General features: G+C 39.0%; 1 protein-coding gene across 3 annotated transcripts in view; it reads right to left on the bottom strand.

Moving 5' to 3' along the window:
* Positions 1-5,430: 5,430 nt before the first annotated feature.
* The window catches only part of MFSD1 (major facilitator superfamily domain containing 1), a 31,006-nt gene continuing 20,805 nt past the window's right edge, over positions 5,431-15,631 (bottom strand). The window contains exons 12-17 of one of the 3 annotated variants that reach the window (XM_045030772.1): positions 14,291-14,388; positions 13,631-13,743; positions 12,982-13,029; positions 11,645-11,705; positions 7,198-7,309; positions 5,431-6,915 (exon numbers count right to left, since the gene is read on the bottom strand). In XM_045030772.1, coding sequence (XP_044886707.1) covers positions 6,856-6,915; positions 7,198-7,309; positions 11,645-11,705; positions 12,982-13,029; positions 13,631-13,743; positions 14,291-14,388 — 492 coding nt within the window. In that variant the 3' untranslated portion in view covers positions 5,431-6,855. Of the gene's footprint in view, positions 7,310-7,500; positions 8,384-11,644; positions 11,706-12,981; positions 13,030-13,630; positions 13,744-14,290; positions 14,389-15,631 lie in introns of those variants that run through there. The other 2 variants (XM_045030773.1, XM_045030774.1) reach the window with 2 other exon arrangements.

Raw genomic sequence — 15,631 nt, 5'->3', positions numbered from 1 at the left:
GTTACTCAACCAGTCAACAAGTCAGCTACTGAAAATATCTCCTTTCCATATCCTCATCCTCTCTATCAACACACCCACATTTACCAAAACACCTATCTATTAAACATCTTTTGAAATGTGCTTACTTGAAGAACTCTCTGGGGGAATTGCATGTATTCTTACATTACTCATGGAATTGGAAATGAAGATCAAGGGGTTTCCCATAATTAGGAGACCAACTATGTTAGACTATTAGTGTCTGGATTGAGCTATTGAATAAAGGAAACACTTAGGTCTGGTCTACACTACGGGGGGGGGTCGAACTAAGGTACGCGACTTCAGCTACGCAAATAGCGTAGCTGAAGTCAAACTACCTTAGTTCAACTGACTTACCCGTCCAGACGCGGCGGGGTCGAACTCCGCGGCTCCAAGGTCGACTCCGCCACCGCTGTTTGCGGTGGTGGAGTTCCGGAGTCGACCGGAGCAGGTGGGGAGTTCGAACTATCGCATCTTGATTAGACGCGATAGTTCGAACTCCGACAAGTCGAACTCACCACGTCGACCCACGCAGTAAGTATGGACCTACCCTTAAAGATGTTACTATTTCTTTTTCTCCAGTGTTTAGGAACTGAATGACTCAGGATCAGCAATGGGATGTGGAGCCTTTAATCTCCAATATGCTTATTCAAATTGAGCCCAGGTTGGAAGCAACCTGGAGTTATTATCTGACAGCCCTTTAGGGTTCCAGTGAGTTAGTCTCAGTCCAGCCCCTGGTAGATGGTGTCTCTATCAAACAAAATCACCACTCTTGGCATTTTCCATAAAGGCCAATGATTGAAGGGGCCTAGCGGTTGAAATAGCTTCTTACTGCTAGAGGCACACTTCAAGGCTAAAGTACAAAGTTAAGTGTAAAGAAGTCTTCACCGTTATTCCTATTGTGATTAAAGGCTTCTAATTCTCAGCGGATGGCAAGCACTTTCACTAGCACTGTCTTTCCAGCAAAACCCCTCACATAGCATTATGCATACTGACCAATGCTTATAGATAACTGCTGGCAGACTCTTCTACAGGTAGTCCTCACTTAACGTTGTAGTTATGTTCCTGAAAAATGCAACTTTAAGCAAAACGGTGTTAAGCGAATCCAATTTCCCCATAAGAATTAGTGTAAATGAGGGGATTAGGTTCCAGGGAAATTTTTTTCACCAGACAAAAGACTGTGTGTGTGTGTGTGTGTGTGTGTGTGTGTGTGTGTGTGTGTGTATACACACACACACACTCAAAGTTTTAAACAATTTAATACTGGTACACAGTGATGAGAATTGTGAAGCTTGGTTGAGGTGGAGGAGTCAGAGGGTGGGATATTTCCCAGGGAATGCCTTACTGCTAAATGAACTAGCAATTGATTGAGCCCTCAAGGGTTAATTCTCACAACACACTACAAGGCAGCAGGAAAGGAGAGCGAGCAGAGAGACACACCGTGTGTGTGAGAGGAAAAAAATGAGCATTTCCCCTTTAGCTAGCTGATCCCAGACTTAAGTACACTGCCCTGTTAATTAAATCAGCTTGCTGAGACTTGAGACCCACAGCTACTGCCTAGAAGCTCCCTCTGTTGGTTGCGTGTCCCCCCTGCTCTATGGAAGATGGGGTAAGCAGGGTGCAGGAGCAGGGGGGGAAGAGGAGGGGGAGACACCCTGACATTAGCCCCCCACTTCCCCCCTCCCCCCACACAGCAAGCAGGTGTCTCTGGGAGCAGCTCCAAGGCAGAAGACAGGAGCGGCACATGGCAGTAGGGGGAGAGACAGCTGCTGCACAGTGAACTTAGTGGAGTGGGGCGCTGATAGGGGGGCTGCTGGTCCACCCTGGTTCCAACCACCCACCAGCTAGCCTCAACAGGCTGCTCTTCCTGCAAGCAGTGGACAAAACAGGCGACTGCCAGACAACATTAGAAGGGAGCATTTCACAACTGTAAATGAGCATGTTCCCTAATTGATCAGCAACTTAACATTGAAACAACATTAACCGGGACGACTAAGTGAGGAGTTCCCGTACTTGGAGAGCACTACAAAGTCTGAAACACTCAAGAAAAATACAAGATACGGGCAGATTAGCCTGCCAGGCTGACGTTTGATTTCCCAACTTTCCCAGGGAGCCAGCGACTCAATATTATTTGAATGTTTGAAATAGTATACTTCTAAAATATGAAAATGTGTTTAAATAGTGACAGAATATTTGTCTAATCGTATCAAACATTGATTTTTAATGTGTTTACATGATACACTATATAAAATATTCAGTGAAGCCTGGGACTGGCCTTTGTCATGCATTGACACGGTTATACCACCCACTGGAGTGCAGTTTATAGTCGAAATGGGATTTTGGTTAGTAACATTACCAATTAGGGAGTAGTTTAGAGATGAGCACACAGAGAACTGGAACTCGGCAAATCTGAAAATTCCTCCCAACTCGGCACATAAATTTGCTTATGGATCTGTAAAATAGGGGGTAGTATTTTAGACACTTAATTTGTAAATATTAGTAAACTACTTGGAAATCAGATAGGAGGCTATGGCAATATTCTAACCCATATCTAATGATAAAAGCAACTGAGGAAGAAAGGACAACAGAACATCCCCCAGTGGAAAGTAGGGCCCCTTTTATCAAAAAGGAAGGAAGGGTTGCACCTAGAAAAACCAGGTTGGACAGCAGGAGTAAGAGCTGTACAATCTGACCCGTCCTAAGGAAAAAAAAAGTAGGAGTGGAGACTTTATAAACACTTCTATTAGAAATTGTACCTCACCAATTATTTTGTTTGAATTAAACTTTCATTATGCAATAGCAACAAAGACTGTTTGGGGACATAGTAAAGAATATTGTAAAACACATTTAGTAAGGTATTTCTTTACCATGTTATCTCTTCTATACAGCCTTGCACCGGCATTATAAACAAGTGCGCCTCTTCACTAATAACTGTTCAAGTGCAGCACTGCAGCTTTGAGGGAAGTCCATGTACTAAAAAAGGCCTTAGTACACGAAAATAATTTCTATGAACAGTTACATGCTACCAACATAGCCTTTGCTCTTGAGAGAAAAAAAATCTAAAGCAAATATGTATGCAGAGATACAACTGTTTTCATTTATACAGAACCTTTCAGCTCAAGTTCAAACAGGAAGTAATTCTGGAAAGTCCTATGGCCAGGTTATACAGGAGGTTAGACTAGATGATCACAACAGTCTCCGCACCCCCACAACCCCAAAAAAAAATCATTCCAAGGAATTTTAAACTACATAGATACAAATACTGCCAAAGTACACCCCAACAGCACTTGCTGACTGTAATGATTCTTCTCAGTGGCAAAGGGCTGAAGCCCATTCATTTGTTGCAGCTGCTGGACTCTGCCCACCTTGAGAGAGGGAAGATGAAAGCCCCTTGCCTTTGCTGACAAAGGCATCAAATTGTAGCTGGAACAAGATCATATGAAAGGGTTGAAGCACTTGTGCTTCAGCCAGCATGTGAGGATAACTGGGCCTACAAAATTAGCCTAATTGTGAACTCAGTTGTAAAAAGTGAGTGAATGTGAATGAGAGGTCACAACCTATAATACATGTTCATGGGACAAGATGCAAAAAATATGGAAAGACGGAATTAGTCCAAATGAAAAGATCTACTGATATAATTTCTACTGTGTTAAGAACATGCCTGGTAAACAAGGAAGTCCTAATTGTTGGGCAAAAATGTGAGTAGTTAGTGACGTCTGCGTAGCTTGCCTTTTTTGCGGTCCTCAGAGACTTTGGAGAGAGAAAGCAGGGTACTGCTACACTGGCTGACTGAAAAATAGGGGAAGGAATAAGCTTCACCATCATGGCTGTTACCACCATCCCTACCCCTAGGTCATCCTGATCCTGAGAGAGATCCTGCCCATAGGGACCCAGGTGACAACCACCTCCACCAGCTCAATCCTGAACACCAATGGGGATGTCAGACTGGCACAGACCACCCACTGTCCTCTTCCTTCCCCAGTTTATTGGGTCTTTCCAATCCCTTTAATAAGTTTGGCTTAGCCATCCTAGTCTGCTCTACAACACTGCTGTAAGCCTTTGACCAGAAGCAAAGCAAAGCGCAATGCCCTAAAGAGAATCACACAGAATGTTGTCAGGTCTCAAAAGTGGCTGGTAAGACTGAGTGCTGTGCCTACATTTTTCAGCAGTGAGGTTGCAAGTGAGAGTGATCAGAAACAAACTGCATTCATTCTCTGCTGTTTTCTCTCCCCCTTTTGTACATCTTCTAGGAACTGGGATCAGACTTTAACAGTTCCAGCCCATCTCAACTGACTACTTTTTCCACAAAAAAAGGATAGTTACTACCATTTAAGAGACTGTCAAACAAGGAGTTCTCTCTTAAAAAAAAAAAAACACAAAAAAAACCACACCACACACACACACCTCTTCAGCTGAAGGGAACAAGAGATGTTAAAATGAAACACTTAAATGGCTTTTCCTTTTTCTCCTTGTAGCTTAATAAAAGGTTGAAAGGATATTTAATGCTGTGCTTGTTATGGTACTAAGCAGGCTGAGATCTCTACGCTAAGCTCCCTAATAGTGTTTACCACTGTTGAATGAGGGATACAGAAGCCATATGCACAAATGCTCCATTATAAAGTGATATAGGAAGGTCAGAAAAAGCCATTGAACTAAGAACAGAAATAAGAAAGTTGGAGTTTTGAGTTGAGGCAATATTACATAGTGCATGAGAGCACTCTATTGGCATGTACACGCCACAGTTGAAGGCATGACTGCATCTAAAGCTGGCACAGGTATGCGGACCTAAAGCTAACTAGCATAACGGTTAGGACCCAGTGGCCTGGGCTTCAGCACAGGTTAGCAATGTGATGAAGTGTCCAGGGGGCTGGTGCAGCCCAGGCTGAAACCTGCCATTTCTTTACTATTTGTAGCTTAGATAATAGCTAGCATGGGTGTGCTTACCCTAGCTGCAATCACACTTGATTGCACTGTAGACATACCCCATGAGGATTAAGACCTCTGCATACTGATCAGTTCACCCACTATTTAAATACAGCAAATGTTTAAGACCAGAGGGAATTTGCACAGGATGCCAATATTAACACACACATTTGTACAGATTACCATGTCATTTGTGAAATTATTTCTTGGCCCATGCTCCACCAGTACAGTACTGCCATGGATAGCAGAGATCTGGGTTATTTGGGGGGGGGGGGGGGAAGGAGGGAGCCCAAAACAAGAATACCTTGTTTCTTTCTTTAGAGGAAGAACACAGCTCTACCCTCCTCGACTACCAACTGCATAAGTTTCCTCAAGTTATCCTTTCCTGAAGCCCTCCCTCCACAGAAAAGACAGCAGTCATGTGCACTGATCATTATACAGCACTGCTTAAAAAACAATTAAGCATTAAACACAGAGAGCCAAGTGGCCCTATCCATTTAGTTTTATTTACTATAAAAGATCAGCGTCTATAAGCAAATCAACTGTACATCATCCATCCATGGATAGTTTATGCTGCTTTCTTCCTGAAGATAGCATAGTAAAAAAAACCCAACAAAACAGCTTAGCACTACCATGTGTAAATGCAATCTTCAACAGTAACACATAAAAGCACCAAGTTTTATACTGATATTCCCGGATAGATTTCATGAGGCCAGACTATGGCAGTTCTACACAATTATAATACTATCTTTGATAAAGTTTGTAGAATACTGAAAAAGTCATAGAAAAGTAACTCAGTTTAAAAAAAAAAAAAAAGAGTATATTTGCATATACAAAATTCTTAATAGAACCATGACTTCCAGATATAAATGTCAACATTCCTCAAGTTACTTCTGATTTATTAAATTAATACAACTGTTAGGGTAACAAGCTATTAGAAAAAAATACTGGCTTCCCTGTGCAGTTAAGACAAATTTTAAGCAATAAAAGGTCAGAGAATAATAATTTAGCTCAGATTAAGACCACACTTTAAAAAACTGAAAATTCAGTCAAAGATAGTCTACTTTTTTAGTGTTCTACTAGCCACTTAGCAAGAAATATACACATGTTGTATGAGATTTTAGGGTCCAGTTCTGCTTACATTGCAAGCATAGGAGTCCACACATCTTTGGGAAAAAGTTCATCCTAAAGCCATTTTTTTCATTGCAGATAATATTAAAACTAGTAGATACTCCACACTACATTTGTATAAATATTACACTGATTGACAGTTATATATTACAGTTAACAATTTGATAGTTATAAAAACTGTATCGTGTTATTTCCACAGGAAAATAGCTCAGCTTTCATTAACACCATCACCATGTACTAGTGCAACTTCCAAGTCTGGTTTTAATGAATATACTGTGGGGTTTTTTTTAAATAAATAGAACAGCCAAGTTTTTGTAAAAAATCTCAATTTGACAGAATGTAAAAAGGCAGTCCTATTTCTACTGTTACATTTTCCATAGTGAAAGAAAGTAAAACAATTATTGCAGGAAGTTAACAAGGTCGTCCAGCATAAAATGTGGTATGACCAGACTAATGCCTACATCAAGAATATGTAGAATGGCTAACAGGCTATTGTTTCCCAAGGCTTTTAAAGTTTTAGATTTGGTTTTGTATGGCACACAGAAGTCAAACCTCACCTAATGCTTCAAACCTGAACTAATGTTTCACATTACAATAGGAGCCACTTATTGACACACATTTTTTAAGGTAAGGCGGTTGCTGATGACAGCATGTGGATTCAAATGTAGAACATGGTGCATTATTCTGCTTTTGTTCTACGTGCAGTTCTTGACTAGGAAGAGCAAGTTTCTGTCTGCATAAACTTCTGAGCACTTCCATCTCTTGACAAACTTGTGCAGAGTGATGCTATTTCAGCACACTTCTGTGTGCCAATGCAGGTAAGTTGGAAGCATAATTATCGGGCAGCTGCAAAAAAAAGTTTGCAAGCATGATGAACCTTACTGATACCTATTCTTCAGCTTATCTGTCTCTCAAATTAAAACTATTGATTTATTCTACCCCTTCAGTTTGGTTTTTATTTTTTTTAAATTGTAGGCAAGATTCATTTCTAATAGCAATGGGATAAATTTAGCTCTTTCATAAAAACCAATATACTGCCTATGTGAAGACACACATTAGAGAGATTTTTGTTTTTTTGTTTTTTATTGCACTGTCTTCTGTAGGGAAAAACTGCTTTGCTACTAATACCTGAGCTCCTAGTTTGGAGAGATACCTATTCCTTAAACTAAAGTCATTCTTTGGCTGTAATTTGCCCAAGTCATCTTCGTTTTGACGTCTGAGTTTCTCTCGACTTTCTGCTCTGTAAAACAAAATGGATTAAATTAAGAGATGCGCAAACCAGAATCTGTTCATCTGATTTTGTTAATTTTGCTTCTAGTAAATGACGGTTTATAGGTGTAAAACTGCAGGTTAACAAAAACCTAATAGACAAACATTTGGCAAACCACACTAATTTGATATTCAAGAAAAACAGACTATTTTCTGCAATTGTTTTATTTAGCATTTAGAACTTTATTGGAAAGTTACAACATGCTGACTCATTTTTTAAACAAAATTCAGACTATGCCTTTATCGGTTAAACAAGATTTGATCCCTTAAAATATTTTAAGATTATAGCACAAAAAAGAGAAATGACAAAAAACCTTACTAAAGAGAGACTGCTCAGCAGTCTTACAGAGTTAATAGCAATCAGGATTTGGTTTTCTCACAGATTAAAGATCCAGTATTTGGCCATACAGTACTTGCTAGAGACAGCTTCCCACTCCCACTTCGTTTCAACTTGAGCCCTTTCCATAAAGAGTAAAAAAGTCTTGGAAGACTGAACTGTGTTTTACTGCCACATGTGATAGTGTTTTGCATGAAGAATGTGCCAAAAGCCACGTTAACAGAGACCTTTAACAAGTTGTAGAAGGCAATGATCTTTTCAGTACACAAAATACAAGTCAAATTCCTTAAAACCATTATCAGGCAAAAACTCTGGACACCAACCAAAGTGACACTACTTAAGTGCTGCTCCTGTAAGTGAGATACTTGATCTAGTTTATATTGCAAGAATGTTTGCTTCAGGTTGAAAAGGAAACATTTTGCAATTACATGAAACTTCAGTTCAGTTTAAAATGCTATGACCCAACACAGTGTAACTGCTCTGAGAAAGATGAATGTTCGGTAACTATTAAAAATTGTTACAAAAGCATAAGTGTCATCATAAAATAGTTTACTGTAAAATCCTCGGCATGTTAGTATGTTTTCCAATCAACTGTATTGTCCAGTGCTAAGCATCGAGCTCTAAATACACTACAAATTCTTCAAGTTGATAAGTTGCTGATCAAATGCTCCCCACTTCTGGATGATATTTGCTATTCAAATTTCTTTTCTGCAAAAAACATTGTAGTGAGAATTATTGAAAACATGCTACAAGGAACCCTGACTTTCAGGGTGCTTTATCAAACACTGCACACATCTTACATTGACCAGAAAAATTGGCAAGTCAAGTAAAAATATGTATCTGCTTCTGGTGAGACGGAATGGTCTCCACATCCTGACAAGAGCCTTACATAACCTCTTCTTCTGCTCCTTTACCACCCAAAGAAGCTTCACATCTTGGCCACTATCTGTTAGCTCATGTACTATATCTTTCGGAACCCAGTTTTCATCAGGTTTCAACGAGTTACATTGCTGAAGTGGGATCCTAGATGTCCTCTTCCCATCTCTGTAGTGCCACCCCACAGGCTGGGAACAGAAACCCAAGCCAAGTTTGCCACATGCCAGTATGAAACCACCCCCCACCAGCCACTGTGGGAAAGATGGTTTTGGTTGGGAGATCTCATTCTGAAGTCACGGGTGTGGAAGATGTTGTAAAATTGTTTTTATATACAGACAATACATACAGAAATCTTCTATCTTTCACTTTACAGAAAAACTAAATTTAGGTCTGTAGCCACTGCAGTTAAAAAAAAAGTGTCTATCTGCAATTCACTACAGACAGATTACATATGCAAGTTTAGCACCTCACATTTTAGCACTTACAATAAATTGTCTTCTGCCTAAACTACAATGCTTGTGTTTGTGTAAGTTAATTTCTGTAACATACATCTAGATACCTAAGCAGCAGCACTGAGAGGGTAAAGGTGTTTTACTGTTCACAACAAGAAGTGTATCAAATAAAAAAAATATTCATCTGGTTCACTTGTAAGTTATCTGAATGAAGTCTTCATAATACCTAGCTAACTTCAATTTCTGTTGACTAGTTTATCATGACATTAAAACATTAATACAGAACACATAATTAAACATTGTGAAACGTCTTTAAAGATAATTTATCTTTGTGTTATATATCAAACCGAAAGAATGGACCTTATAGCTTTAACTGTCTCATCCTTTAAGTGTCTGCTTCAAAAATGTGCCTCACCCTAAAGCCAGTTATATCTACTTCTATAGTCATCTCCATATTATCTAAACACCTTAGTCATTACTAGATCTTATCCTCGCAACACCCCTGAGACAAGGAAGTATTAACCACCCCATTTTATAGCTGAGGAATTGAGTAACTTGTTCAAGATTACATAGTAAGTCTGTGGTTGAGCCAGGAATTGAACTCAAAGAGATTTTAGTCTTATGTCCTTCTAAACAGGACACTAGATTGACTAAGTTTTTAGGAAAAACCTATCTAAAAAGCAGTCAGCTTGTTTTTTGGTTGGGTTTTTTTGGTGTTTACAAGTGGGTTGTATTTTCCAGCCATGCTGGATTTCTACATTTGTACAATTAAACCCTAAACAAGTTTATGTTACATATCAAAGTTCAACTTCACCTTCACTGTAGTGTTGTTAATGCCCTTTTGGTCACACACTACTAAGTCCTAGTCTACACCAGGACATTAGGTCAGTATAACTACATTGCTCAAGCATGTGAAAAATCCACACCCAAGAGACACAGTTAAGCCTGTGGTGTAGACAGTCCTAGGTCAATGGGAGACTTCTCCTGTCGACCTAGCTACCGCCTCGGGGGAACTGAAGTACCTATATCAACAGGAGAGACTCTCCCATCAGCATCGGTAGTGTCTTCACTGAAGCATTACCATAGCTACAGCTGCACCGCAGCAGCAGTGCCGTTTGTGTGTCAACATACCTTCAGTTGAAATCCTTAAGTTAGGGAAGTTACCTTCCCTGAAACTCAGATGTCAGTGACAGTAAAAATAAACTTGAAATAAATCTTGTGTCTTGACAGGAGGCAATTATGCCCACTTTTTTTTGTCTAATAACTAGGAGGAGACTTGTCAATGTCCATTGCACTAGATAAGAATGGATACGAATTACAGTAGCGTTTTGATAGCTTCCCATTCACAACCAAAAGCCAAGATTTTCAGAAATAGGACCCTTAAGCTCAACTCTTCAGTAACCTGAAGGGCAGTGGAGGCTGTGAGCACTCAGCGCTGTTTACATTATTAGGCTTCTAACGACATATTTATGCGCCTGTTTCTATATATGGCTTTAGAAGCCTAACTTTAGGATCCTATTTTGAAAAAATCAGAGTCTTCATTTGTCTTGCTTCTGATATTAAACCCAGATAATCTTACTTGACTCATAAGTGGCCCCAGATATACTCTGCTCTATATTTTACTTCTGCAATGGCAATTAAGAGGTATGCCGTTACCCAAAAGCATGACTAAAGAATGACAACATGCTACTTGTCTTTTCTTAACTAGTCACACCTACATAAAAAGGTCACCAGCAAGCAGTTTTAGTTCAGAAGTAGGAAGTGTTAGTCTTTTTTTTTTTTTTTAAAATATACTTGGGCTTGTCTACACTCATTTCAGTGGAAACATGACCTATAACAATGGTAAGGATTCTCCTGTTGGCATAGGTGCTCTAGCTCCCCAAACAGGCAGTAGCTAGGTCGGCAGGAGTATTCTCTGGGGGTTAAGCCAGTTTATCTGCGTCACACAGGGTGGTGTTTTCTTTCACCTCCCTGAATGATGTACTTATACAAAAGATTATTTCCTAGCGCAGGCCAGGCCTTAGAACTTTCATTCCGCTGGAAGGAACTCTATTTTCTTCTTTAATATAAGGTATATATATATATATATATATATAGACCAGCAAGATATGATGCCTGGGCAGTGGACATAAGCCAGCTTTTGCTTTACTCAATAACAGGAGGCAGGAGCATGTAATTCAGAGACGGAGAAAGCCACGATCCACACAGCAGACTAAATTTTGACAGGAGTTGGTCCAATAAAAGATATCCCCACCCCGTCTCTCAAATAGACAATTGCAAATAGTTGTGTATTTTAAAAAGGATAACGTCAACACTCACTACAGTGCAAACTTTGGGCACCCAACTTTAGATACCGGTAGATGGCCTCTTTTTCATAGTTGCTGAGCATCTTCAACTCCAGTTGGCTTCAACTTTTTGCAGAATGAAGTTGTGAAAAGTATTTCTACTGTAGTAAAGTTATTCTTGCCTCATTAATTCCTGATAGTTCCATTCTAGACTTTTGGCATAATCTCCCCTTAACCACACCTTTGTAGTCAATTTATTTTGCAATATACTATGTGTATGTTTAAAAAAAAAAAAAAAGATTCCCAAGTTAATAAAGCTTTTAAAAGGACACCAATTCTCAGCTTTATATACTTACTCAGCTGCAGCTAGCTTTTGCAGTTTTTCCCTTTTCTTTGCAGACCAGTTAAGATCACCTCCTGCAAACAGAAGTTATATTGATTTAGGAACTTCTGAAATATTTGTCTTTGTATGGTATACTCCATTAGAAACATCTCTATAACTTGAGAAAAATGAAAGTCAATATACATATGGGGGAAAAAAAAATCAGTAATATTGAGACACCTCGGGATAAGACAATACAGCAAATTGACAGACTACAATTCGATATGACAGCTAAAAGTCAATGCATTTCTAGGCTGCATAAACAAATAGACATGTCACAGAGCAAGGACATAATAGCTATGGGTCTAGAATCTATTAGAGTGAAATCAGTCATAAGTAACAAGTTGAGTTCAGAGAAGAGGATTGACAGAAAGTTAACTATTTAGCTATCACCTCATCTAAGCTATAATATGGTAGGAACAAAAATTTAAAGAGATAATCACCCAAAAAGGAGAGGAATTTAGGATGAGAGGGCTAGGATTAACAGCATGTAGTAGAGAAAAAAGGTTTCAGGCTGAACATCAGGAACAGCTTTCTTGAGTGAAAAATGTTTTAAACCAAGGAAAGTGGTGGAAGCCGTACACAGCTCGGGGCATTTACACATAGACAGGATAAAATGCTAACATGTCCTTGATAGAAACAACCCAATATTAGCAGCAAAATGGACTGAATGTAGCAGCTTTTCTCCAGCTCTATCGTTATCCAACCCCAATGTTGGAAATACAATTAGACGTGCAACAACAGTCAAGGGGAAACTAAGATAATTTGCTTTCTGAAGAGCCAATGCAACTTTTACATATGCGAACACACAGCAATTCAGTTACTATGAGGTCTACAAAAGCAATCTGAAATTTTTCCGAAGAGGGATAGGAAAATGGTCACAGCCTTACTCAAAGCCTAGTATAAATGACCAAATCAGATATCCATGTGCAGCTGTACTGTATTCCTTTAATAAGGTTGATCTAACTATATTAAGTACCAGGTGTGTTGAAACTAGTGCTCAAGTTAGTTCAAAAGGATAGGTTCTGAATCCCCTGCTTACCCTGACTATTGGGAGCATTCAGCGTATTGATAAGGTTGAGGGAATTTTGATGGTAATCGGCGAAGAAAAAACTTTTACATTGAGGTGATTTTAAAAAGGTCTCCATTACCCTCCATTAATTATCTACAAAGAGTCGAGCCAGAACAGCTTCTGTTACCCTGTGTAATACTAGTTACAGAGGAAAAATTTAGATCATTGTTGTAACTAAAATTACTGACTCAAACAGAACAGAGAAAATATGTAACGAGATAATATAAATATGCACTTACCGGTGAGGTGATTCACAAAATACAGCATGACTACAGCTATTAGTGACACTAGAAAAGCAGAAGAGAGTTATAGTCAGCAAGGTTACTGTGAGAGGAGGAAAACCAAACTCTTACCCTAAAATGCAATTAAGCAACAGTCAAATCTTTTAGACAGCAGTGTTGACAGACATTAGGATTTAAAAATCAGCTAAGTGAGTTAGGAGCACGTCTTAGTGACTTATGCTCTTAACTCACTTAGCCACTTCAAAAATGCCACCTAGAGTGTTTAAAGCAAGATCAGGAAAATGGTCATTTAACATGGGGAAAAAAAATCTCTTTCCCTGAAGATACCTTTTTAGCATTAGTGTGTTTCAGTGTTACCTAAAAAGGTTCTGACTATACTTAATATCCGTCTGACCTCATTTTCCCCCTCAAAAATTTCTTCAGTACCCAGTATAGATTATATAAAGTCCCTTGAGGGTAAATGATCAATACTCCAGTGAGAATTAATTACCTTCATCAGCTTATAAAACAAAAGCACCCAACTATCAATCTACACAACAGAAAGCATTCACTCACGTGGCTACAAACACATTGAGCATTAAGAAAAAAATGTCATGTGAGCTCCCCAATATTCAGGGGCCATAAGTTCCAACAGTAATGTACTTACAGCAAATACAAGCACTGAAGAAGACTTCTAGAAACAGATACCCTCGAGAATCCAGTATCGTACCAGCTGCTATGGCAATAATTGCCAGACCCAGATTTTGGATAGACTGCATACTAAAACACAGGGTAAACAATCTTGTTATCCACATTATATGGGGAATTTTTTAAATTATTTTTTAAAAAGCCAACATGCTTAAAGTACGAAGAGTACCTAGAATTTTCTTATTTGCATTTATAAGTACAACTACAAGAAAGACTCTGTACACTGGCACAAGTTGCATCATGGCATACAGAGGCAGATATGCAACAAGTACATTCTCAGATTGTACAAACTGCACCGACAAATCTGAGGGTAGAATCAAGTTTTACATTTATGCCCTGTTAATTTTGCCAGTAATCCTTTAAATGTGAAAAGCAAAAGCTATTTTGGACACAATTTCAGAAGAATGAAAACATATTAGATTTGTTTGATATCAAAACAAGCATATCTTGAAGAATTTGAGGACTGTTCCTAGCCTGAGTAATTTTATAAGATATGTTCATTGCAATGAAACTATTAGCAGCAACTCTGGAATAAGCTACTCAAAATTTAAATAGTGGTTCTGTATTTGGAAGTACCCGCTATAGACTGCCCCTAGGAGACAAATATATGAATACTTACAATCCATAAGCAGTTCCCAGCTGATGTTCCGGAACAACAAAAGCTACCATTGGCCACAAAGCACAGGCAAGCAGTGAATAGGCTACTCCTAACATACACTGTTGGAAACAAGATTATATTATATATATGCTGGTGTTGAAGTACAAAAATACAGTACTTGGTATAGAATTTTAATAAAAGGATGACATTTCTGTCAACAGTTTCCTCAACGGAAGTGTCAGACTCAAAGATATGAGCATAAGCCAAGAAGAAGTGTTTTGGCAACAAGTTTCTGGGTGAGCTTTGCAGAAGCAGAACCAACCAATTAGGAAAAAAGTTTAATTATGTGAGTATATAATACACAGAAACGCCAATTTATTTAAAAACCACAACACACAAGCTGAGTGGTTAAATTGTACCAGGTATGATTAGGAATAACCTGGTACCACTGTAAGGATCTTCAACAACTCATGATGGAAGCTCTGAATTGAGGAATTAAATATTAAAAAAAACCCATGGGTTTCTGAACAGTACAATCAAGCACCAATGAAACCTTTACACCAATCACCACATGCGCCATGTTTTACAGGAAGCTTTTAGATTATCTTCATACAAATAAGAAAAGAAATATGAACTCTTCCCTCTCCTACCTCCTGGAAAGGCAGGTGTCTTAGTAAAAGTCCATGTACAGGCCTTCAGAGGAGCGAACGTTTTAATTATGTTTTAATGATATCCAAGTTAGATGAAATAGGTATGTGCTGAAAAGTTGTCAGACCTTAAAATAGTAATGCTATCAAAACAAATATTGTGTCACACTGGAAAGCAGGAAAACGCGCTGCTAGCCCTGATGGGTCGTTAGGTATTGATCTTCAGTCCGTCACTGCTTTAGGACTGACTTTTTTGAGCCTCAACCAGTATGTCTTTGGAAGGTGGTATGGACAGAAGGTGGGGGTTTTCTGACAGTCTCTTCAAACACACAGACCCAAGTCAATAAAATGGGTGCATGAAGCTGTTTAGGCGTTTCAAGTGTTTGTACACAACTGCCAGAACAGAAAACAGACGATCACAGAATCGCAGAACTAGAAGGGACCTCGAGAGGTCATCTAGTCCAGTCCCCTGCACTTGTGGCAGGGCTAATTATTTGGACCATTCCTGACAGGTGTTTCTCTAACCTGCTCTTAAAAGTCTCCAATGATGGAGATTCCACAACCTTCCTATGCAATTTATTCCAGTGCTTAACCACCCTGACAGTTAGGAAGATTTTCCTACTGTCTAACCTAAACCTCCCTTGCTGCAATTTAAGCCCACTGCTTCTTGTCCTATCCTCAGAGGTTAAGAAAAACAATTTTTCGTCCTTCTCAT

This window comes from Mauremys mutica, chromosome 9 (assembly GCF_020497125.1).
Source record: "Mauremys mutica isolate MM-2020 ecotype Southern chromosome 9, ASM2049712v1, whole genome shotgun sequence".
NCBI lineage: Eukaryota > Metazoa > Chordata > Testudines > Geoemydidae > Mauremys > Mauremys mutica.
Note: the sequence above shows the minus strand (reverse complement) of the source record. Positions and strands in the feature narration are given on the sequence as shown.